Raw genomic sequence first — 26774 nt, forward strand, 5'->3', positions numbered from 1 at the left:
TTCTTCACTGAAAAGGTTGTGAACTTTTGGAATTCTCTGCCACAGAGAGCTTTGGATGCTCAGTTGTTAAATACTTTCAAGAGAGAGAGCATAGATTTTTGCATACTAAGGGAAGCAAGGGATATGGAGATAGTGTGGGAAGGTGTAATTGAGGTAGAAGATCAGCCATGATCTTATTGAATGGTGGAGCAGGCTCAAGGGACTGAATGGCCTACTTCTGCTACTATTTCTTATGTCCTTATGTTCTTAAAGCCTACCTCTTTGGCCATGTTTTTGATCACCTGTCTTAATATCTCCTTATGTGGCTCGGTGTTAAATTTTGTTTGATAATGCCTCTGTGAAACGCCTTGAAATGTTTTGCTATGTTAAAGGTGCTATATAAATGCATGTTGTTGTTGAATGTTTAGCCTATCAAGAAATAACTTCTTTTTGCATTCTATTGTTATTGCGAACAAACAATGCTAAAACTCACTATGCAAAACATGTTACGTGTCTGCCTCAAATGGCTTACCTTTTCAGAGGCTGTCGCCAGTTTCGTACCACTTGCATCAAATGCCAGAGCAGCAAGGGGACTGTCATGAGCCGGGATCATATTAGCAGCTCTCTTTAAAATAATGAAAAAGTGCCTTACGTAAACATTTTTTACTAAACACTAGGAGGTAAAAAAACAATCCATCCTCATTTGCTTTTGTGCATGTTACTCTAAGGAATAACAGCTCAGGGTAAAATATGATTTTACAAGGAAGAGAATGAATAATTCAGAATCTCATCATGCTAAAAATCAACCACATAATGCTGATATGATCAATATCAAGCATTTGCTTATGTCACAAAGGCCTTCAAATCATTGCCATCTCATTGCAGGGGCCATGAAAATTTGTACATCAGATATTTGAAATGTTCACATTTAAAAGTATTCTATTACAGTTCTTTGTAAACATTACGCAATGTGCGCAAGATAATACTGTGTGCAAAGGATCGTTATCTCAAGATTTAACAGGTCATCTGAAGTGACAGACTGTGCAACTATACTCCAACTCAACCCCTACTCACAAATTGCATGTATGCTAAAACAGCATGCAAAAAAAACAGAATAATTAAAATTTGTTTTGTTTTTTGCTTTATGACAATGTACACCATCAGAACGATCAATTGGACCAAAGCAGGGTCTTCACTTATGCAAAATGATTATATTTGATTGAATCATCACAGAAACAGTCCCACATACTGACAGTTACTTCTTCATGCACTAGTTGTGATGTGTACTGTGGAGCACTTTGCTTTTCTGTAGACTGATACCCAAAGAAAATGAAATTGAAACCTCAGAGAGGAGAAAGCGAATATATGCTTTCAGTGCTCATTCAATCTGTCTGGGTTTAATTTCAACCTTGATCCAGTAGATAACTGGCAATGTTTTAAACCACAATGCTGTCCAGTACAGTTAAAATACAGCTTTTCTGCAAACCAAACTCCAAAGGAACCACCAACCCAATTCTAGGCTGCTCAGAATAGACAGCTGAGTCAACAATCGCAGGGGTATTTCCAGCCTTGCTGGCTGATAAATGGGCAATAGACTCCCAGAAATTTACCTTGATGAGCATGGTTTTCTAAAGCAAGGATATCTCTTCAGTCATGATCTCACTGAATGGCGGCAGAACAGGCTCATGGGGTTAAATGGCCTACTCCTGTCCCTATGTTAATGGATTACACTCAAATCCCAGTTCACAAAGAAAAGCTTCCAACACTCAACACAGCATTAAACAGGTAATTGTTAGTCCCACAGCTGCCATGCATGACACACACAAGATCCTAAATTTTAGAACTTGGCACCTGTGGGTCCACTTATGGAGCCTGACTTTCTGTTATGATTCTCAAGTAAATATTTTAATACAGATTTACCCTAATGTTTTTAAAATATAAAAATCAAAGACAAAAAAGCATTTTCGTCACATATGCAAATAAAGAGAGGATAAGATAATAGGACCTGTTGGGCCAGATATTTTGAGTTCCCTTTTAACTGCCACCATCTTCACAATCACACAGGTATTATGAAATCTGACTATCTGCCATCAAGTCACAGATAAATCAGAACATTCTGAGACTCAAAAACAAGACCATAGTGTCATAGAGTCTTTTAAGGTATAGAAGGAGGCCATTCAGCTCATCAAGTCCATGCTGGCTCTCCAAAGAGCTATCCAGTGAGTCCACTCCCCCACTTGATCCCCATAGCCCTGCAAGTTTATTTCCTTCAATTGGCCATGCAATTTCCTTTTGAAATCACTGATTGTCTCCACTTCCCCTACCCTTGTGGACAGCCAGTTCCAGATCATTACCACTCACTGCTTAAAAAAGCTCTTCCTCATTTTTCCCCTGCATCTCTTGCCCAAAACCTTCAATTTATGTCCCCTAGTCCTTGCACCATTAGTTAATGGGAACAGTTTTTCATTGTCTAACTTACCTAAGTGTCATAATCTTGTACACCTCTAATAACTCTCCCCTCAATCTCCTTTGTTCTAAGGAGAACAACCCCAGATTTTCCAACCTAACCTTCCAACTAAAATCTTCCATTCCTGGAACCATTCTGGCAAATCTCCTCTGCACCCTCTCAAGGACCCCCTCATCCTTCCTAGTGTGGTAACCAGAACTGGATGCAATACTCTAGTTATGGCCTAACCAAAGCTTTATAAAGGTTCAGCATAACTTCTCTACTTTTGGACTCAATGCCTCTATTTATGAAGCCCAAGATACTATATGCTTTCCTAACCACTCTCTCAAAATGCCCTGCCACCTTCAAAGATCGATGCACATGCACCCCAGGTCCCTCTGTTCCTGCACACCTTTCAGAACTGTGCCATTAAGTATCTATTGCCACACCCTATTCCTTCTGCCAAAATGCATCACCTTACAGTTGTCAGTATTAAATTCCATCTGCCATCTGTCTGCCCATTCTGCTAGCCAATCTATGTCCTGTAGCAGGAGGTTCATATCATACTCACTGTTTGTAACACCTGCAAGTTGGCGGTCATCAGCAAATTGAGATTCTACTCTGTATTCCAAGATCCAAGTCATTTTATATATAGCATATACAGCATTAGTCCCAGCACTGACACTTGGGGAACACCCTCCAGTCTGAAAAGCAACCATTTACAGCAATACACTGTTTTCTGTTCTTAAGCCAATGTTTTTAATCCAATTGAACACTGACCCTCCTATTCCATGAGCCTCAATTTTGTTAACCAGCCTTTTAAATGGTACCTTATCAAACGCTTTCTTAAAATCCATATAAACATTCATTGTATTCCCTTCCTCAAACTTGTTACTTCATCAAAAAAATCAAGTAGATTAGTCAAGCATGATCTGCCTTTTACAAATCCGTGCTAATATCCTTAATTAACTCGTATCTCTGCAAACGTCTATTGATTTTTTTCCCCGGTTTATGTTTCTAAAACCTTACCCACCTCTGATGTTAAACTAACTGGCCTGTAATTGCTAGGACAGTCCTTACACCCTTTCTTGAATAAGGGTGTCACATTTGCCACTCTCCAATCATCTGACACCTCCCCCGTATCCAGGGAAGATTAGAAGATTATAGCAAGCCGTTCTACTATCTCCGTCCCCACTTCCTTTCGCAACTTGGGTGCAAACCATTCGAACTAGGTGATTTATTTACCCTAAGCACAGCCAGCCTTTTTAATACCTCTCCCGCCTCAATTTTTACCCTATCCATTGCCTCTACTCTCTCCACTTCTACCAATACTTTGTCAGATTCCACTTCCTTCGTGAAACAGATACAAAGTAGCCATCAAGTAAATTAGCCTTGCCCTGTGCCTCTAAGCATATATTACCCTCTTTGTCCCCAACAGGCCCCACTCCATCTCTTACTATCTGCTTACTATTTACATGCCAGTAGAAGATATTTGGGTTCCCTTTTATGTTGACTGCCATTCTACTCTCATGTCTCTTTCCCAGTCTTATTTTCCTCTTCCCTCCCCACTTGCACAAGACCTGGTTCTCACTTGAAAAATTCACCTGACATGCATCATACACCCTCTTTTTTTTTTGTTTCATCATAATCACCACCTCCCTGGTCATCCAAGGAGCCCTGTTTTTGGTTCCCTTACCTTTCACCCACGCTTCAATGTACCTAGCCTGTACCTGAAGCATCTCTTCCTTAAAGATAACCCAATGTTCGGATACAGCTGTTCCTGCCAGTCTTTGGTTCCATTCTACCCTGGCTAGATCCCTTCTCATCGTGTTGAAATTGCCCTCTTCCAATCTAGACATTCCACCTTCTTTTGTTCCTTGCTTTTCTGCATTACTAGTCTGAACCTTACAATACGAGGATCACTCTTACTCAAGTGCTCCTGAAAGACATTTGGTCCACCTCATATCCCAGCACCAGATCCAGCAATGCCTTCCCCTCCTCACCCTTTACTCTAACAGTATCCCAATTGATATTTGGGTAATTAAAATACCCTAGTATCAACACTCTACAGTTCTTGCCACATCTCTGCGATTTCCCTGCAGATTTGCTCTTCTACCTTTCTCACTATTTGAAGGCCACTAGTAACATGATCATGCCCTTTTGCTTCTCAAATTGAACCATGGATTCCGTCCTTGTCCCCTCAAAGACATCCGCCTTTTCCAACACTGGCAATATCTTCCCTACGCTGTTCAACCATCACCAGAAACAGACCACTTAACCCCAATTTCATTCCCCTTCCCAGCAGCTACCTCAAGCTGAACCCAACCATGCGCAAACCCTATGTTCTGCATGATCCTGAACTGAGCTTCAAGCTCCACACCAAGGCCGTGATCCAGATCCCCTATTTCAACCTCCACCCAAACCTTACTTCCACTGCTCGCAAGATCCTCACTGACATCATCTTCAACTCTAGAGCCAAAACTCATCAACACACTCCTTTACCAACCTTCCAAATTCTGCCTGACACAAACAACAACTCACTTAGCCTGCTTGCTATCCCACCCCAAGTCCGTCTCCCATTTCCTTGTTGACCTCCACTGTTTTCCCACTCCCAACACATTAGTTTCAAAACCATCATTCTTAGTTTTAAATCTCTCCCTGGCCTTTTTCCACAATACATAAGCAACCTCTTCTAGCCCTATATCCCATCCAGCATCCTCGCTCTTCAGACTTTCATCTGCTGTGCAATACCCCCATCCCTTTCATTCCACCATATCAGCAGAGCTTTCAACCATTACATATATGCCCTCTGAAATTCTCTCCCTTAACTCCCTGTCTTGCATCAACCTCACTATCTTTAAAAGCCTGCCAAAAAATCTTCATCCTTTGGTTACTCCTCCACATAAGCTTTCTTCTTTGACCACGCATTTGTTCACCTCACCTAAATCTGTTCCAACTCTTGCTCCATTCCTGTTTCATTCCATCCCCAATCCTGATGAAGCTGTGTAAAAAGTTTAATTTGTTGCTGTGCCAAGTTAAAGTTTCTTTCATAGGCAATGAAGTTCCAGCTGAGAGAAGAGCCACGCAGTTTGCAAACCAACAATGTTAGTGATAAATAAATTACGGTTACATTAAACATAAATTTTGGACAGTTTTTAAACAATGTGTATGCTGAAAATATTATTAATGAAAAAGTATCAGATAATATTGTACAAGTTAAAATATATAAACACAGTTAATGCAGTATTTATCTGCTCAATATGTAACTTCTTACCAGATTGATAGTATCGAAGACCTGCACCTCCCCAATTGTTGCACTTCCAGGATATGCAAGGTAGCAATTATCATTATTAATGGATAGTGCACAGAGACCTGAAAATAACAAAACTATCTTTAGTAAGGAGTTTCATAAATGTTTCAAGATTGAATATGCATTACAGTATTTATGCACTTATGAACTAAATTACCTCTAATGAGAATGCCACAATAAAACAATGCAGCACAACTTTTAATCTATACAAGACAGTAAAAACTTTTTTAACACAAAGAGAACCACTGCTTTCAACTTACTCAATTAGGTCACTGCACTCAGTGAACTCCCTCAAAACCCAGCAATAAAAGATAGGAACTCAAAAGATACAAGACACTTCAACAAAACTTAATTAATCATAACAGTATAATGCTGATTTTACATATGAACAGCAGTTGCCTATGGGTTTGGGAGACAGTCCGCTTTGCTTTGTTTTATTTTTGCTAGTTTTATTGCCTGCATGCAGCTGATTAGTAGCTCTTCTACCTGTTCAGTAATATTTGAGATAGTCAGCATTATTCAATTAACTGTGATATGATGCAGTTTTATGAATATGATATTTCAGCCAGACAAGTAGGCTGAGCACGTTGTATGTGACATGGATGATAGGTGCATGCTGGACACTTTTTCATTGGATAGGTTCACTGCTGTTGTTGGCTGGAAAATATATACTGACAGATCTAGATGAAACTTGGTACATAAAGTCACTCCCCCAGCTCTTGGTATAATAGCTGGTGTTCACTGTGTAGGAATTACCTGTGGGGTTTGGCGGTGTTTCTCGGATGGTATGCAGTACTTTCATATCTCGGATATTGTGAATGTACAAACTCTCTTCCAAGCATACTATCAATCTCTACAGGGAGTAAAACAAGTCAATATTAGCCTTGGGAACTGCAACATATTTACACTATGAAACAAAAAAAACTAATATTTTAAATGAAACAGTGGTAGAATTTTATTCTACAATACTGTGCATTAACATTGTATGGGGTGGGGATGCCGTTATTGAAGGATTGAGGAGAAAAATGTACCTATTTTGTAAATTAAAAGGTCATTCAGTAACTGCAAAGCAGTCCACTACAGGTATATGGATTTCAAGAACATTCTAAACTGAACAGAGAATTCCGATATAACCCGTTTTTCTTTTATTTATTTGTACCAAAAATATTCTTGATGCAGCATAAAATGTTCTCTTACTAACCACTTTAAATGTCCGCATGCTAAATGTAGTTAAGCCACTGTTAACCTAGACACAACACTGGTCCAATGAATGTCCCAAAGAATACATTTTTATTGCAAAAGAGTTTCTGTTGGCTATGTTTAGATCAAATCTATCAATAATATAAACTGTGGAATAAAAGAGAGTTGCAGCCACCACACACCACCATATAACTTCTAAACAGCAACAAATGTGAAATACTTTATAAGGTCAGTAACCAGTGCACACAGATTTAAGGTAACTGGCAAAAGAACATGAGGCAAAAGAAAATTATGAAGTGAATTGTTATGAGCTGGAATGCACTGCCTGAAAGGCTGGTGGAAGCAGATTTCAAACTTTCAAAAGTTGGACAAATACTTGAAAAAGAAAAAAGTGCTGGGATATGGGGAAGAGCAGCAAGGGGGACAAATTGGATAGATCTTTCAAAAGCTGGCACAGACCCAATGGGTCAAATGGCCCTTCTGTGTTGCTTCATTCTACGATTCAATGATAAGACAGCAACTTCATTATTTGACACTCAAGAAACACACGCACTTGATCTCCTTAACTTACATTAACAGGCTTCCTGGTAATCAACTGAAATTTAGCAAATTAACATTCACCAAATTTAGAAAATTATGTTACAAGTATCAAATGTTCACGTGGACATCACGTGTTAATTGTATAAAGGTGGTGGACATTAATTGAGGACTCACCTGCACTCATATATATATATATATATATAGTAGGCAGAAAGGTTGGTTGTTGGCTGAAGGTGCATGATATGTAAAGTATGTCTCTGTAAATAAAAGCTTGTAAATGTGTAAAGACTATCCTTCACCACCTGGCTATCAAAATTCTAACATCATGCACCAATGTCCAGATACAGGCATTTAATTCACAACCTTTGGCGGGGAAAAAAAACACACAAAATCCCCAGAAACTCTACAGTGCATATATTATATGAAAACCAAGTGTATAGGAGCTTTATATCTCTTGGTTTTGGTGATGGTTCTGTGAGATTACAACCTTAAAATCTTGACGGGACATCCATTATTCTTTATGCAATACACTACCAAGAGTCTAATACACAGAAATGTTCTACTAAAATACATAAAAGCAAAATACAACATATGCTAGAAATGTGAAATAAAAACAGAAAATGCTGGAAATTTGCAGCAAAGTCTGGGGGCATCTGTTTCAGCTCTGTGACCATTCATCAGAACTGGAAAAAGTTAGAAATGTAACAGGTTGACAGCAAATGAAAAGGGGGAGGGTGGGAAAAAGAACAAAAAAGGGAAGGTCTCTGATAGGGTGGAGGGCAGGAGAGATTAAATGGCAAAAGTGCTCATGGTGCAAGGCCAAAGGGAGTGATAATGGGCCAAATAACATAAGAACGTAAGGAGCAGGAGCAGGCCACACGAACCCTCAAGTCTGCTCCGCCATTCAGTAAGATCATGGCTTCAACTCTACTTTCCTGCTTGTTCCCCATAACCCTGGACTCCCCTACAGCTCAAATCTGTCTACCTCAGCCTTGAAAATATTCAAAGTCTCTACAGCTCTCTGAGGTAGAGAATTCAAAAGATTCACAACCCTCCTCATACCCATCTAAAACGGGAGACCCCTTATTTTGAAACTATGCCCCCTAGTTCTAGATTCCCCCACAAGGGGAAACATCCTCTTACCATCTACCCTGTCAAGCCCCCTCAGAATCTTATATGTTTCAATAAGATCATCTCACAATCTTCTGAACTCCAATAACTATAAGCCCAACCTGCTCAACCTTTCCCCATAAGACAATCCCTTCATCTCAGGAATCAACCTAGTGAACCTTGTCCAAACTACTTCCAATGCTAGTATATATCTCCTCAAATAAGGAGATCAAAACTGTATGCCAGTACTCTTAGATGGGGTCTCACCAACATCCTGTACAGTTGCAGCAAGCATTCCCTACTTTTATACACTGCCCGCACCCCACTGCCCCACCCTTGTAATATAGGCCAACATTCCATTTTCCTTCCTAATTACTTGCTGTACCTACAACAAAACATGTGTCTAGAGGAGGTGTGGATGACAGGTTGGGAATAGCTGTCGTCCAAAAGCAAAGAAAAGGGGGAAAAAAAGAAAGAGGGAAGCGGGAGAGAAAAAAAAACAAACCTGCAAAGAAAAAGGAAATGAGATGGGGCAGACATTTCAATATAAAATTGTTGAAGTCAATGTTGAGCCCAGAAGGATGTAAAGTGCCCAGCTGAAAGATGAGGTGCTGTTCCTTGAGCTTGCATTGAGCTTCCTCAGAACACTGCAGGAGGCTAAGGATGGAGAGGTCAGAGAGGGAGCAAGGTGGAGAACTAAAATGGCAGGCATCCGGAAGCTAGGGGTCACACTTGCAGACTGAACGAAGGTATTCCACAAAGTTGTCACCCAGTCTGCATTTGGTCTCCCCAGCATAGAGGAAACCACATTGTGAGCAGCAAATACAGTATACTAAATTGAAATCATCGTTTCACCGAGGAGTGTTTGGTGCCTTGGACGGTGAGAAGCGAGGAGGTAGAAGGGCAGGTGTTGCATCTCCTGCGCTTGCATGGAAAGATTCTATGGGAAGAGGAAGGCATGTCGGGGGTATCCGAGGAGTGGACCAGGGTACCCAAGAGGGAACCGTCCCTTCAGAATACTGAAAGGGCAGGGGAAGGGAAGATGCGTTTGGTGGATGGCATCACGCTGGAGGTGCCAGAATTGGCAGAGGATGATCTACTGAATATGGAGGCCGGTGGGGTGGAAGGGGAGGACAAAAGGAACCCTATCGTGGTTCTGGGAGGGAGGGGAAGGGTTCAGAGCAGAAGTACATGAAATGTAATGGATATGGTCGAGTACCCTCTTAACTAGGTTGAGTGAAATCCTCAGTAGAGGAAAAAGACATATCGGAAGTGCTAGGACTTTTTTTTTATTCATTCATGGGATGTGGGCGTCTCTGGCTATGCCAGCATTTATTGCCCATCCCCAATTGCCCTTGAGAAGGTGGTGCTGAGCTGCCTTCTTGAACCGCTGCAGTCCATTTGGGTAGGTAGCTCCACAGTGCTGCTAGGAAGGGAGTTCCAGGATTTTGACCCAGCGACAGTGAAGGAACGGCGATATAGTTCCAAGTCAGGATGGTGTGTGACTTGGAGGGGAATGTGCAGGTAGTGGTGTTCCCATGTATTTGCTGCCCTTGTCCTTATAGTTGGTAGAGGTCGCGGGTTTGGAAGCTGCTGTCTAAGGAGCCTTGGTGCATTGCTGCAGTGCATCTTGTAGATGGTACACACTGCTGCTACCTTGCGTCGGTGGTAGAGGGAGCGAATGTTTGTGGATGGGGTGCCAATCAAGCGGGCTGCTTTGTCCTGGATGGTGTCGAGCTTCTTGTGTGTTGCTGGAGCTGCACCCATCCAGGCAAGTGGAGAGCATCCCATCACACTCCTGACTTGTGCCTTGTAGATGGTGGACAAGCTTTGGGGAGTCAGGAGGTGAGTTACTCGCCTCAGGATTCCTAGCCTCTGACCTGCTCTTGTAGCCACGGCATTTCTTTGGCTACTCCAGTTCAGTTTCTGGTCAATGGTAGCCCCTAGGATGTTGATAGTGGGGGATTCAGCGATGGTAATGCCGTTGAATGTCATGGGGAGATGGTTAGATTCTCTCTTGTTGGAGTTGGTCATTGCCTGGCACTTGTGTGGCGCGAATGTTACTTGCCACTTATCAGCCCAAGCCTGGATATTGTCCAGGTCTTGCTGCATTTCTACACGGACTGCTTCAGTATCTGAGGAGTCACGAATGGTGCTGAACATTGTGCAATCATCAGCGAACATCCCCACTTCTGACCTTATGATTGAAGGAAGGTCATTGATGAAGCAGCTGCAGATGGTTGGGCCGAGAACACTACCCTGAGGAACTCCTGCAGTGATGTCCTGGAGCTCAGATGATTGACCTCCAACAACCACAACCATCTTCCTTTGCGCTAGGTATGACTCCAGCCAGCGGAGGGTTTTCCCCCTGATTCCCATTGACTCCAGTTTTGCTAGGGCTCCTTGATGCCATACTCGGTCAAATGCTGCCTTGATGTCAAGGGCAGTCACTCTCACCTCACGTTCAGCTCTTTTGTCCATGTTTGAACCAAGGCTGTAATGAGGTCAGGAGCTGAGTGGCCCTGGCGGAACCCAAACTGAGCGTCACTGAGCAGTTATTGCTAAGCAAGTGCCGCTTGATGGCACTGTTATGACACCTTCCATCACTTTACTAATGATTGAGAGTAGGCTGATGGGGTGGTAATTGGCCGGGTTGGACTTGTCCTGCTTTTTGTGTACAGGACATACCTGGGCAATTTTCCACATTGCAGGGTAGATGCCAGTGTTGCAGCTGTACTGGAACAACTTGGCTAGGGACGCGGCCAGTTCTGGAGCACAGGTCTTCAGTACTATTGCCGGAATATTGTCAGGGCGCATAGCTTTTGCAGTATCAGTGCCTTCAGTCATTTCTTGATATCACGTGGAGTGAATCGAATTGGCTGCAGTCTGGCATCTGTGATGCTGGGAACTTCAGGAGGAGGCAGAGATGGATCATCAACTCGGCACTTCTGGCTGAAGATTGTTGCAAATGCTTCAGCCTTATCTTTCGCACTGATGTGCTGGGCTCCCCCATCATTGAGCATGGGGATATTTGTGGAGCTACCTCCTCCAGTTAGTTGTTTAATTGTCCACCACCATTCACGGCCTGATGTGGCAGGACTGCAGAGCTTAGATCTGATCCGTTGGTTATGGGATCGCTTAGCTCTGTCTATCGCATGCTGCTTAAGCAGTTTGGCATGCAAGTAGTCCTGGGTTGTAGCTTCACCAGGTTGACACCTCATTTTGAGGTATGCCTGGTGCTGCTCCTGACATGCCCTCCTGCACTCTTCATTGAACCAGGGTTGGTCTCTTGGCTTGATGGCAATGGTAGAGTGGGAGATATGCCGGGCTATGAGGTTACAGATTGTGGTTGAGTACAATTCTGCTGCTGCTGATGGCCCACAGCGCCTCATGGATGCCCAGATTTGCACTGCTAGATCTGTTCAAAATGTATCCCATTTAGCACGGTGATAGTGCCACACAACACGATGGACGGTCTCCTCATTGTGAAGGCGGGACTTCGTCTCCACAAGTACTGTGCGGTGGTCACTCCCACCAATACTGTCATGGACAGAAGCATCTGCGGCAGACAGATTGGTGAGGACGAGGTCAAGTATGTTTTTCCCTCGTGTTGGTTCCCCACCACCTGCCGCAGACCCAGTCTAGCAGCTATGTCCTTTAGGATTCGGCCAGCTCGGTCAGTAGTGGTGCTACCGAGCCACTCTTGGTGATGGACATTGAAGTCCCCCACCCAGAGTATATTTTGTGCCCTTGTCACCCTCAGTGCTTCCTCCAAGTGGTGTTCAACATGGAGGAGTACTGAGTCATCAGCTGAGGGAGGGCGGTAGGTGGTAATCAGTAGGAGGTTACCTTGCCCATGTTTGACCCGATGCCATGAGACTTCATGGGGTCCGGAGTCGATGTTGAGGACTCCCAGGGCAACTCTCTCACTACTGTACACCACTGTGCCACCACCTCTGGTGGGTCTGTCCTGCTGGTTGGACAGGACATAGCCGGGGATGGTGATGGCAGTGTCTGGGACATTGTCTGTCAGGTATGATTCCGTGAGTATTGCAATGTCAGGCTGTTGCTTGACTAGTCTGTGGGACAGCTCTCCCAACTTTGGCACAAGCCCCCAGATGTTAGTAAGGAGGACTTTGCAGGGTCAACAGGGCTGGGTTTGCCGTTGTCGTTTCCGGTGCCTAGGTCGATGCCGGGTGGTCCGTCCGGTTTCATTCCTTTTTATTGACTTTGTAGCGGTTAGATACAACTGAGTGGCTTGCTAGGCCATTTCAGAGGGAAGTTAAGAGTCAACCACATTGCTGTGGGTCTGGAATCACACATAGACCAGAGCAGGTAAGGACAGCAGATTTCCTTCCCTAAAGGACATTAGTGAACCGGATGGGTTTTGACAACAATTGATGATAGTTTCATGGCATCATTACTGAGACTAGCTTTCAATTCTAGATTTATTAATTGAGTTTAAATTCTACTACCTGCCATGGTGAGATTTGAACCCGTGTCCCCAGCGCATTAGTATGGGTCCCTGGATTACTAGTCCAGTGACATTACCACTACGCCACCGTCACTGCAGATGTGACGGAGAGTGAGAAACTGGGAGAATGGAATAGAGTTGGTACAGGAAGCGGGATGTGAGGAGGTGTAGTCAAGGTATCTGTGGGAGTCAGTGGGCTTATAGTAAATATTGGCTGGTAGCCTATCCCCTGAAATGGAGACAGTGAAGTCAAGGAACGCAAGGGAAGAGTAGGAGATGGGCCGTGAAGGCGCCAGAAGAATGGAAATTGGAAGTAAAGTCGATTAAATTTTCTGTTCAAGACAAGAGCAGGAAATGGCACTGATACAGTCATCAATGCATTTGAAAAACAGGTGAGGGAGTGGGCTTGAGTAGAATTGGAACAAAGAATGTTCCACATAGCCCACACAAAGGCAGGCATAGCTAGGGCCCATGTAGTTACCCAAAGCGACACCTTTTATGTGGATGAAGTGAGTGGAATTGAAGGAGAAGTTGTTCAATAAGAGAACAAGTTCAGCTGGGCGGAGGGAGGTGGTGGTAGATGGGGACCTGTTGGGCCTCCATTCAAGAAGTGCAGCTGTCAGACCATCCTGATGTGGGATGGAGATATAGAGAGATTGGACACCCATGGTGAAAAGGAGACAGTTAGGGCCATGAAACTGGAAACTGTTAAAGTGACAGAGGGCATCAGAAGAGTCATGAATGTAGGTGGGAAGAGACTGGACAAAGAGAGAGAAAATAATAGAGTCACGATAGGAAGAAATCGGTTCAGTGGGGCAGGAAAGAGGCTGAAACAATAGGTCTATCAGGATAGTCCTGTTTGTGCATTTTGGGAAGGAGACAGAAGTGGGCTGTTCGGGGTTGTGGGACAATGAGTTTGGAGGCTGTGGAGGGAAGATCGGACAGTCCTGGAAACAATGGCTTGATGTTCAGTGGTGAGTTCATGTTCCGCGGGAGGTAGAAGGAAGTGACACAGTTGGTTTTCAGGCTCTGCTTACGTAGAGGTCGGTAAGCTAGATAACAACAGCATCACCTTGTCAGCCGATTAGGGTTGGGCCTGAGAGAACGGAGTGCCGCAAGTTCAAAGAAAGACAGGTTAGAGTGCATAAGGGAAGCAGAGAAATTGAGACAGCCGATGACATGCCAGCAGATCTCAATGAAAAGATCTAGAGAGAGGGTAAGAGGCCAGAGAGAGCTGTCCAGATGGAAGGAAAATACTGGAGACAGGTAAAAGGGGTCCTCTGTGCAGGAGAAAACTCCTGGCTAAAGAAGTGAGCGCGGGTGAAGGCTGCAGACTAGCAGCTCAGCATTGTGCCATTCTTGAAATTCATTCCATTATATTGGTTTGTACTGTAGTGTGTCAAGTTCACAGGGCAGATCAGTGACTGCAAGATCTGCTGCAGATGGTAGGTCAGGAATTGCAAAATCACAGAACTGTTACAGCACAGGAGGCCATTTAGCCCATCTTGTCTGCACTGGCTCTCCGAATTCGCAATTCACCTTGTGCAGTTCCTCTGGCTTCTCCCCGTTATCCTGCACATTCTCCCTGTCCAGGTAAGAGTTTAATTCCCTTTTGAATGCCTCGATTGAACCTGCCTGCACCACAATCTCAGGCAGTGCATTCCAGACCTTAACCACTCACTGTATGAAAAAGTTTTTCCTCATAGGCTTCTTTTGCCAATTACTTTAAATCTGTGCCCTCTCATGCTCGGTCCTTTCAAGAGTGGCAACAGTTTTGCCCTAACTACTCTGTCCAGCTCCCTCATGATTTTGAATACCTCTATCAAATCACCTCTCAGCCTTCTCTTTAAGGGGCAGTTTAAAGGGACAGGCCTGATTATCAAATGAACATGACAGCTATTCTCCAGACCCCAGAACAATATCACACATTATCTACTACTACAAAAGCTTCCTCCTTCTGCTGACTGTAACATTCTGTAAACTAGGATGTGCAGTCTCAAGCCAGAGTTCAGTACAAGCTATCTTCATAAATGAAGCTACCGAAAGAGTGAGAGCTGGGGCATACAGTTGGAGATCATATAGGTAGCAAAGAATGAAGGCATGAAAGAATTTGTAAACAATGACAGAACCTTTGAAATCAATGAACTACTAAACTGGGAGCAGCTGGGCCAGGACATGGGTAATGGAAGTACACAGATAATTGATAACTGGAATAGCCATATAAATACCGTGGCTACAAGAGCAGGTCAGAGGCTAGGAATCCTGCGGCGAATAACTCACCTCCTGACTCCCCAAAGCCGTCCACCATCTACAAGACACAAGTCAGGAGTGTGATGGAATATTCTCCACTTGCCTGGATGGGTGCAGCTCCAACAACACTCAAGAAGCTCAACACCATCCAGGACAAAGCAGCCCGCTTGATTGGCACCCCATCAACAAACATTCACTCCCTCCACCACCGACGCACAGTGGCAGCAGTGTGTACCATCTACAAGATGTACTGCACCAAGGCTCCTTAGACAGCACCTTCCAAACCCACGACCTCTACCAACTAGAAGGACAAGGGCAGTAAATGCATGGGAACACCACCACCTGCAAGTTCCCCTCCAAGTCATACACCATCCTGACTTAGAACTATATCGCCGTTCCTTCACTGTCGCTAGGTCAAAATCCTGGAACTCCCTTCCGAACAGCACTGTGGGTGTACCTACCTCACATGGACTGCAGCGGTTCAAGAAGGCAGCTCACCACCACCTTCTCAAGGGCAATTAGGGATGGGCAATAAATGCTGGCCTGGCCCACATCCCATGAATGAATAAAAAAAAAGATAATTACTGCAAACTAAGGCAAAATCAGTAATATCATTAGGAAATGAAGGAAGGGAATTTCAGTATGTGACTGCAGCTGTGGGAGGGTGTGTCTTACAGTGCGGGCATTGTGAGGGAGGTAGGCCCTGAGTCACAGTGAGAAAGGCAGTCAGAATACTAGGAAAGAAGGTCTCAAAGTCTACAAGGACTTGGGAGTGATGTCATGAAGCATTGGGGAGGGAGAGGCATTGTCGGGCAGAACTGAGGGAGACATGTTCTGATGCTATTAAGCATTGGGGGGCAAACTGTGATAGTATTAAACGGTAGGGGTTCTGGAAAAATGTGGCTGGTTCTCCCTGGTGCGTTTAGCCACCCCTTTCATTATTAGAGTATTAACTCACCCCTTCCACCACCAGAGCCCAAGAAGTGGCCTACCCTGTTGAGTTCATTAACTGACAACCAGCTTTTCATGGCTTACAAGTTTTTACAGTACTGTTATCATATTTACCAATGATATAGAGTTCTGACAGCATATAAATTGCTTTTGGTCCACTGAAAGAAGAAATGCAGAAAAGTGTGCAGGAGCAGTTCAGCAACAAGGATCAGCAAGTGGTTTGGGCAGGAAGGCACCGGGGCTTGGGACAAATCCAGCGATAGGCAGGATCAGTAAAGGGGAAAGAGGTTAGACACACCAGGAGCTGGGCACAGAGAGAGATTCAGAGTGGCTCAGAGATGGAGAGTGTCAAGCAAGAGGAGAATTTTTGCACACCTTAGGTGGATGATACTACGAAGGACATCACGACAGTGCAATCCACCTTATAGGTGAAGCTGGGAGGTCTCACTGAGAGACATGTAAATGAATATGCAAGCTTAAACATGACAAGATAGATGTGACAGAAATATCATTATAGGAAAGCATTACATTTAAAGGAAGTTTATGCTTATGCAAGATTTTAGTAATATTATAGTTATATTTTGACAAGACTGGTTCCTTAAACCCTGCTACTACCCAACGGATGGTTTTGAAAAGCTATGCCACAGATCCTCACCTGTCTATTTAGTTTGACTGCCAGGATTGTATTGGAATAACTGTAGTTGCAGATCTCTGTTCCTTTCTTAAAGTGACAAACCTTCAACTTCCTGGGTGCTTTAAGGCTCACAATAGCTACTAGACTGCTGGAAAACAGTCGTTCCACAATAGATACATCTTCTGTGTCAGCTGTATATCGACATTAAGAAGAAAAAAAAAAGTTAAACAAGTGAAGAAATTAAAAAATTCCTGTAAATTAACGTTATGCAGTGAGGTACAATTAACTGTAGCTCACTCAGCTGAATCGAAATTACTCCTCTCTCCAAAAAAGACATTCCGTTACTCATTATTTCATCTCAATTAATAAACACAATAATTATATTTGTGACATGTCCTGATAATCAGTAAAAACGTAACTGAGGCTAATTTATACTAACTTTTATATAAACAAATCTCCGAAGACAAAGAATGCATTATTTTATATTATATTATAATTTTCACCCCCACTCAGGCCAACGAAGCAATGATTATCCGAAAAGCTGTTGCTGCAAACAAGGAACAACCGTTGGCATAGATTTTGCAAAATTACACACAGTTTTATTCTTCTGTCAAAGTGTGGATGTGCATCCTTGAACAATTTCCTTTCTTTATATAATTTTCTTTGCAATGCTACAAGTACTGTTTATATGGACAGATAAAATTTTGCATCTAGCGCAGGCTCATTACACTTTGTTACAGATGCAAAATGATCTTAAGTAGCCTGGCATCCCATCCTGGGTTCTTCTAACTGGGAGCATGAAATTTACAATTTGCTGATTTTCAATTCACCTGAAGAATTTACAAGCATCTACAATTTCATGAATTCCCACCAGTTTAAAGGGGCAGGCCAGATTGTCCACTGAACAGGACAGCTATTCTCCAGACCCCAAACAATATCTCAGATCATCTATTGCTACAAAAGCTTCCTCCTTCTGCTGACTGTAACATTCTGTAAATCAGGATATGCAGTCTCAAGCCAGCTTTCAGTACAAGTGATGTCCACACCTAAAACTGCTCATTATTCAGACTAAACTAACAGATTTGATTCAAGGTGGCCAGAAGGAAGTTTAGTATAAATGGAAATGCAAGAGCCATGCAAAGGAGGTAGTGTTTTGTAGACTTGTGTAGAATTGCACTGCTGGCAAAGCTGAAGCTTTATTCTGCATCTGAAAACTAATGCTGTACCTTAATCTGGAATTAACTGAAATGCAGACCAGTGGCAAGAGTCAGAGTTATGCTGCCCCTATCGTGACCTGCACCAAACCCCATTCACCCATGATCCCTGTGACCGCTGACTTACATTAAGCTCCTGGTCTAGGAATGCCTTGAATTTAAAATTTCCATCCTTCTATTCTATTCTGTCACAACCTCACTGCTCAAATCTGTGCAATCATCCAATTCTAATATCTTGAACATCTCTGATTTCCTTCACTCCACCATTGGTGGCTATGCCTTCAGCTGTCTAGGCCCTAATCTCTAGAATTCCCTCCCTAAACCTCTGCACCTCTCTCTCCTTTAAGACACACCTTAAAATCTACCTCTTTGACCTAGCTTTTGATTACTTTTCCTAATCTCCAGTCAAGCAACATCTTGATTTTAAAATTCTCATCCTGGTTTTCAAATCTCTCCACGGCCTCGCTCCTCTCTATCTCAGTAATCTTCTCCAGCCCCACGACCCTCAAAGATATCTTCACTTCTCTAATTCTGGCCTCTTGTGCATCCCTGAGTTTAATCGCTCCCCCATTGGTGGCCACGCCTTCAGTTGCCTAGGGCCCAAGCTTTAGAATACCTTCCCTAAATCTCTCTGCCTCTCCACCTCGCTTTCCTCCTTTAAGACACTCCTTAAAATCTACCTCTTTGACCAAGCTTTTGGTCATCTGACCTAAACTCTCCTTATGTGGTTTGGTATCATACTCTGTTTTATAATGCTCCTGTGAAGCACTTTGGGGCATTTCATTATGTTACAGGTGCTATATAAATATAAGTTGTTGATGTTGTTGCTGTTTGATGTCAACGCTTAGTTTAGTTTAGAGATACAGCACTGAAACAGGCCCTTCGGCCCACCGAGTCTGTGCCGACCATCAACCACCCATTTATACTAATGCTACACTAATTCCATATTCCTACCACATCCCCACCTGTCCCTATATTCCCCTACCACCTACCTATACTAGGGGCAATTTATAATGGCCAATTAACCTATCAACCTGCAAGTCTTTGGGCTGTGGGAGGAAACCGGAGCACCCGGAGGAAACCCACGCAGACACAGGGAGAACTTGCAAACTCCACACAGGCAGTACCCAGAATTGAACCCGTGTCGCTGGAGCTGTGAGGCTGCGGTGCTAACCACTGCGCCACTGTGCTGGAAACTTTGAAAGACATGAGGACAGATAAGTCCCCGGGGCCAGACCTAAACTCTCCTTATGTGGCTTGGTATCATACTCTGTTTCATAATGCTCCTGTGAAGCACTTTGGGGCATTTCATTATGTTACAGGTGCTATATAAATATAAGTTGTTGATGTTGTTGCTGTTTGATGTCAACGCTTGTCTGATAACACTCCTGTGAAGCGCTACGGGACATTGTGCAATGTTTTAAAAACTATATAAATCCAACTTATTGCTATGTGTAGGGATTGTAAGACTGGAGGAGTTCACAGATGTAGAAAAGGCCCAAACCATAGAACAATTTAAACACAAGTGTCATCATTTTAAATTTGAGGCAATAGGTGACTAGAAATCAATGTAGATCAGTGAGGGCAAGGTTGACGGATTGATGTGTGAGCAGAATAATACTTGGAGCAGGGACAGAACACAGGCAGCAAAGTTTTGGATGTGCTGAAAGTTACACATTGTGGAGGATAGGAGGCTGGCCAGGACAGCAATGGAACAATTGAGCCTGGAAGTGGCAAAGGCATGGATGAGGGTTCAGCAGAAGAAGGGATGAGGTAGAAATGGAGATGTGCGACATGATGGATGTAGAAGCAGGTAGATTTTATTCATCCTCTTACAACCACCACCTCTCCCCCAATCATATGTAGAATACAAGGGTTGCAGCTTCCAGAGTCCTATTTAAAAAGAATATTCTTTTCAGTTACATTTGGCATCTGCCCTCCCCAAAACGAGAACATTGTTGACATGTCAGGCTGAATTTTACGAGCCCCTCGCACCGTGGGTTGCGGCGGGGAGGTCCGCATCGACCCCCGATGTCGAGAAGGGCCCGCCGCATATTACGACGGCAGGGGGACCTCAGTGCAGCCTTCATCTACATATTCAGATCAACCTAAATTATATGTATATGCACTTACCTGCTGGCGGTGGCCATCCCACGCCAATTTTATGGCTGCCGTTCGACCTTAGAGTCAGAGTCATAGAGTCGTACAGCACAGAAACAGGCCCTTCGGCCCACCGCTTCCATGCCGACCATAATGCCTATCTATACTAATCCCATCTGCCTGCATTAATTCCATATCCCTCTATGCCTTGCTCATTCAAGTACCTGTCCAGATGCCTCTTAAATGTCGCTACTGTTCCTACCTCCACCAACTCCTCAGGCAGCACATTCCAGATACCCACTATTCTTTGTGTGAAAAATTTACCCCTTTGATCCACTTTAAACCTCCTCCCTCTCATCTTAAATCTATGCCCTCTAGTTTTAGTCACCCCTACCCTATCTATGCCTCTCATAATTTTATATACCTCTATCATGTCCCCCTTCAGCCTCCTTCGCTCCAGGGAAAACAGACCCAGCCTATCCAATCTCTCTTTATAACTCAAGCCCTCCAAACCAGGCAACATCCTTGTGAATCTTTTCTGCACCCTCTCTCGCTTAATCACATCTTTCCTGTAGTGCAGCGACCAGAACTGCACACAGTACTCCAAATGCGGCCTAACCAACATTATGTACAACTGTAACATGACGTTCCAACTCTTGTACTCAATGCCTCGGCCGATGAAGGCAAGCATGCCATACGCCATCTTCACCGCCCTGTCTACCTGTGTTGCCACTTTCAGGGAACTGTGCACTTACACCCCAAGGTGTCTCTGCTCAACAACACTCCCCAGCGCCCTGCCATTCACTGTATATGTCCTGCCCTGGTTTAACTTCCCAAAATGCATCACTTCACACTTGTCTGCGTTAAATTCCATTTGCCAATCCCTTGCCCACTTTCCCAGTTGATCTATATCCTGTTGTAACCTTAGACAACCTTCTTCACTGTGCACTATACCACCAATTTTGGTGTCATCTGCAAACTTACTAATCATGCCCCTTACATTCACATCCAAGTCATTAATATATATGACAAATAACAGAGGGCCCAGCACCGATCCCTGCGGCACACCACTGGTCACCGGCCTCCAATCTGAAAAACAACCCTCCACTACCACCCTCTGCCTCCTATCACCAAGCCAATTTTGTATCCAATTGACTAGCTCACCCTGGATCCCATGTGTTCGAACCTTCTGGACCAGCCTATCATGTGAGACCTTGTCAAAGGCCTTGCTAAAGTCCATGTAAACAACGTCCATCGCCCTGCCCTCGTCAATCCTCTTGGTCACCTCCTCGAAAAACTCAATCAAATTCGTGAGACATGATATCCCACGCATAAAGCCATGCTGACTATCCCGAATCAGACCATGCCTTTCCAGATGCATATAAATCCTCTCTCTCAGAATCCCTTCCAATAACTTTCCCACCACTGATGTAAGGTTCACCGGCCTGTAGTTCACTGGCTTATCCCCGCTGCCCTTCTTAAATAAAGGCACATTAGCTATTCTCCAATCTTCAGGTACCTCACCCGTGGCTAACGATACAAAAATCTCTGCCAGGGCCCCAGCAATCTCCTCCCTTGTTTCCCATAGCATCCTAGGATACACCTGGTCAGGCCCTGGGGATTTATCCACCTTAATGCGCTTCAAAACCTCCAACACCTCCTCCTTTGTAATGTTGATATGCTCCAGGATATCACTGTTCCCTCCATTGAACTCACTAGCTTCCATGACCTTCTCCATGGTAAATATGGATGAGAAATATTCATTTAAGACCTCGTCCATTTCCTGTGGCTCCACACATAGATTGCTACACTGATCCTTAAGGGGACCTACGCTCTCCCTAGCTACCCTTTTACTCTTAATATACTTATAGAATCTTTTAGGATTCTCCTTTATCTTATCTGCCAGGGAAATCTCATGGCCCCTTTTCGCCCTCCTAATTTCCTTCTTAAGTGTAGTCCTACATCCCCTATACTCCTCGAGGGACTCGCTCGATCCCAGCTGCCCATACCTGACATATGCCTCCTTCTTTGTCCTGACCAGACCCTCAATATCCCTCATCAACCAAGGTTCCCTAAACTTGCCAGCCTTGCCCTTCCATCTAACAAGAACATTCCGGCCCTGAACTCTTCCTATCTCACGTTTAAAAGCCTCCCACTTGCCAGACGTCCCTTTACCTGTAAACAGCCTCTCCCATTCAACTTTTGAGAGTTCCTGTCTGATGCCATCGAAATTAGCCTTCCCCCAATTTAGGACCTTGTGGGCCTTTGGAACTCCACACCGAGTTCCGAGGCAAGAGCCTTGGTGGGGGGTGGGGGGTGGGGGTAGGAATAACATTTTCAGGTCAAGAGGGGTGGAGGAGCGGGGAAAACATTTTTTACTGACGGTAGGGATGGTGAGAAGGGGTTGAAGGGCAAAGAGTGCAAAGTTTGGAGAGGCAGGGATTAATCAAGGATGGTGAGCATGGTTTTGTCAGGGGGAGATCATGTCTAACAAATTTAATCGAATTTTGAGAGGAGGTGACTAGATGTGTAGATGAGGGTAAAGCAGTTGATGTAGTCTACATGAACTTCAGTAAGGCTTTTGATGAGGTCCCACATGGGAGATTGGTCAAGAAGGTAAGAGCCCATGGGATCCAGGGCAATTTGGCAAATTGGATCCAAAATAGGCTTAGTCGCAGGAGGCAGAGGGTGATGGTCCAGGGTTGTTTTTGCGATTGGAAGCCTGTGACTAGTGGTGTACCGCAGGGATCGGTGCTGGAACCCTTGCTGTTTGTAGAGTACATTAATGATTTAGACGTGAATATAGGAGGTATGATCAGTAAGCTCACAGATGACATGAAAATTGTTGGTGGTGTAAATAGTGAGGAGGAAAGCCTTAGATTACAGGACGATATAGATGGGCTGGTAAGATGGGCGGAGCAGTGACAAATGGAATTTAATCCTGAGAAGAGTGAGGTGATGCATTTTGGGAGGACTACCAAGGCAAGGGAATATATAATGGATGGTAGGACCCTAAGAAGTACAAAGGGTCAGAGGGACCTTGGTGTACTTGTCCAAAGATCACTGAAGGCAGCAGCACAGGTACATGGCTAGGAAGGCATATGGGATACTTGCTTTTGTTAACCAAAGCATAGAATATAAGAGCAGGGAGGTTATGATAGAGCTGTATAAAACGCTAGTTAGGCCACAGCTGGAGTACTGTGTCCAGTTCTGGTAGCCACACTATAGGAAGGATGTGATTGCACTGGAGAGGGTGCAGAGGAGATTCACCAGGATGTTGCCTGGGCTGGAGCATTTCAGCTATGAAGAGAGACTGGATAGGCTAGGGTTGTTTTCCTTAGAGCAGAGAAGGCAGAGGGGTGACATGATTGAGGTATACAAAATTATGAGTGGCATAGATAGGGTAGATAGGAAGAAACTTTCTTCCCTTAGCAGAGGGGTCAATAACCAGCGAGCAGAGATTTAAGGTAAGGGGCAGGAGATTTAGAGAGGATTTGAGGAAAAATTCTTTCACCCAGAGCGTGGTTGGAATCTGGAGCTCACTGCCTGAAGGGGTGATAGAGGCAGGAACCCTCACAACATTTAAGGAGTATTTAGATGAGCGTTTGAAACGCCATTGCAAAGAAGGCTGCGGGCCAAGTGCTGGAAAATGGGATTAGAATTGATAGGTGCTTGATGGTCAGCACGGACACAATGGACCGAAGGGCCCGTTTCTGTGTTGTATAACTCTATGACTATGAAAGGTCGGGGCTGTCATAAATGTTTTTTCGGTGGGGGAGGGAAATAAATTTATTGTTTGATCATTGTGGGGTGCAAGTAGCGCTTTTACATATAATTTAATGTTTTTAATGAAATTTACAGTGCTGGTCCCTTTAAAATTTTACATCAACTTACAAGGCTTGAAGCCCTTTAAGAATGGCACCGGCGCCTGTGTGGTGGCACCAGACGCCATTGCCGGGTACACGGCGGCTGTCCTGCACGTGATATCGTGGGGGCTATGCTGCGGCACCTCCATGTCGGAAGGCCGCCGCTCTCAGAGCGCTATGCGCTCATAAAATCCAGCCCATCATGTCTGGAATGGCCTAACTGCCTTACTGTCAACACTTTCACTGACCAGAAAGATACTGGTCCAGATTTTCCTGTCAGTACCAATGCTGCGGTGCTCGCCACTGACTGCACAAAAATACCCATACTTATCTGGTTCATAGGCTGTAGCGAGAACCTCCTCTTCTTGCTGCAGCAGGGCCTAGAGTCGGGACAAACAGCAAGGTCTTCCAGCGTGGCACACTGCCGGTGAAACCATGCGCCCAGCGAACTCACAAGCAGAAGACACGCTCCTTGAGGTCAGTCTTCAGCTCAATGACAGGTGAGTTTTCTTTCATGATTTTAAATATTTTATAACAGTTATGACTTTTTGAAACAGTTATAAACTTTTAAATTCTTTTAACACTTCTATTATAGTTTTTAGAAGTCTGCCAGGGTCTGTTCATCGGTTATTAATGCCACCAAATCCTCTCCCCATCTTTACCCCAACCTCAGCTCTTCTTCCACACTACCCGCCCCCGCCACCCCCCCCCAACCCTCAGTCCCACCAGTGTCAGATCAGATGGGAAAGGAAAATCCGTGCCAATGTACCCCTCAAGGTGGGTAATTTGGCTTTTATTACTATAGCACAGTAATGAGGAACACAGCAATCTTTACATGTACACTGCATTTTGAGAAGTGTTTTGGACAGTTGCAATCAAATTTGGGTCACTTACTGCATTCATAGATCTGCTCTAATTTATCCACCGATGAAAGAGAGAAAAACTTGTAGCCAGATTTGGTGCCAACAGCGAGGGACCTATTTTTAAAAATAACAAAAGATTATTTTCAATGGAGAACTGAAAGCAGGTCAGTTCTAATCAATGGCATGCTGCTCAAAAATTACAGCTACTTTAATCTAATTATAGATGAGGAGAAGACTTATCCTGTCACATATGTGGGTCTTTTCCACACTTTGTACTCAGGTCCCATATCTTAGATCACTCTCACAGCTGCCCTTGAGAATACATTAGGCTTGATATTTAGGGTTAGCTTTCAGTAACTCGCCCAGGATAATGAACAGAACAATCATTCCGTTCATTATTTTACTTGCGGAAAGCATTCCATGCCTCCATAAATCTCTCTCTCTTCTTCAATAATGGTGCAGCATCACATCAGACCTTGTTTTAGGTTTAAACGATTAAGTAAATTTACTTAAAAAGATAATTAAGTGAATCACATTATTATAGCACATACATATGTTTACTGTAGAAATACTTCTAACTAGTAACTTGAAATATAAGCAATAAAAGATCTCAAGATAAATGCTAATAAGCTTATTAGCAAATACCTTTTATGCATATATTCTTTTCCCTGTAATTCTTACATGCGAGAAGTGTGCGCTCTGAACTTTATCTCTTGGAAGTTCCAAACTGACTCGCCCAGACTTGCACTGTATAGCTCTTTAAATATCCTCAAGAAAAGTAACTAGTACGTCCTGGATTTGGCAAAGAAACTGGCCATCACACAAGTAACGAAACAGATCCCACAATCTATGTTTGCTCAAAAGTAGCGTGGATCCTCCCTCGAGTTTTGCAGACAACTGATGAAACTTGCAACATCTGTATCCAGTTAAATATGGGACAAGATTTTGGCTGCAGCCAGTTTTATCAAACCTGGGCCAGAATTTGTCGTGACTTGGTGGGTGCCGAAGGCGCTCCCGCTCCGCACTCAACTGCTGCCCCGATTGAGCACGAAGTGACCAATTAGCGTCTCAGTAACGGATTTTTGATCAGAAAAGGCGCGCGCGGGAGGGAAGGTCAGCGCGGCAGGGGCGGGGCAAGAGCCGGAAGATGATGCTGAAAGCCATTCAAAAGGGTTGTCAGCACCTTTAGTGGCTCTGAGAAGGCTGCTTGCTTCTCAAAAGGATGGTGGGAGGAGTAAGAGTCCAAGATCAAACATATACCAGGCTGAGGGGAGCAGGAGCTGTCCTTTCACTTAAAGGGGCGACCCACGGTCATTCGCAATAAATCTACGAGACATTGGAGGACCAGAACCCGCTTGCGGCAATTGCAGAGAGCCAGCCACATGGCCCCAAGGTTCACAAAGGACTCCCTACATGCCCTCCTCTAGGCGGCTGAGGCCAGGCGGGAGGTCCTCTTCCCAACAGACAGAAGGAGGAGATCGCCCCAGATCACCAAGAAGGCCTGAATGGAGGTTGCAGAGGAGGTCAGCAGCTGGGGTCTAGTTAGGAGGACATGGTTCCAGTGCCACAAGTGGGTCAACGACCTTCTCCGCTCTGCCAGGGTAAGGGACATGTCTCAGTCCTCATTGCTGCAAAGTGGAAGCCATCCAACTGGAGTGAATGGCTGCAGCCCTGTCATGGGGCATATGCTGGGCACATCTGAGCCACACAATGGACCAGAAATGTGCCAACCGTACACTTGAATGGCAATGGTCCCAGAGGTAGTATGCAGCACAAAGGATGTGCGGGTGCTCCCTCAAGTTAAGTAACTTAACTGATTGTCATGTGTCTCCACAGG

General features: G+C 44.3%; 1 protein-coding gene across 1 annotated transcript in view; it reads right to left on the reverse strand.

Annotated features, from left to right (window-relative positions):
- wipi2 (WD repeat domain, phosphoinositide interacting 2) overlaps nucleotides 1-26774 on the reverse strand; it is an 81345-nt gene that overhangs the window by 24710 nt on the left and 29861 nt on the right. Inside the window, exons 2-6 of the mRNA XM_068055795.1 lie at nucleotides 24969-25051; nucleotides 16916-17085; nucleotides 6492-6588; nucleotides 5700-5797; nucleotides 512-604 (exon numbers count right to left, since the gene is read on the reverse strand). Coding sequence (XP_067911896.1) covers nucleotides 512-604; nucleotides 5700-5797; nucleotides 6492-6588; nucleotides 16916-17085; nucleotides 24969-25051 — 541 coding nt within the window. The remainder of the gene's footprint in view (nucleotides 1-511; nucleotides 605-5699; nucleotides 5798-6491; nucleotides 6589-16915; nucleotides 17086-24968; nucleotides 25052-26774) is intronic.

The sequence above is a fragment of the Heterodontus francisci genome, chromosome 24 (genome assembly GCF_036365525.1).
Source record: "Heterodontus francisci isolate sHetFra1 chromosome 24, sHetFra1.hap1, whole genome shotgun sequence".
Lineage (NCBI taxonomy): Eukaryota > Metazoa > Chordata > Chondrichthyes > Heterodontiformes > Heterodontidae > Heterodontus > Heterodontus francisci.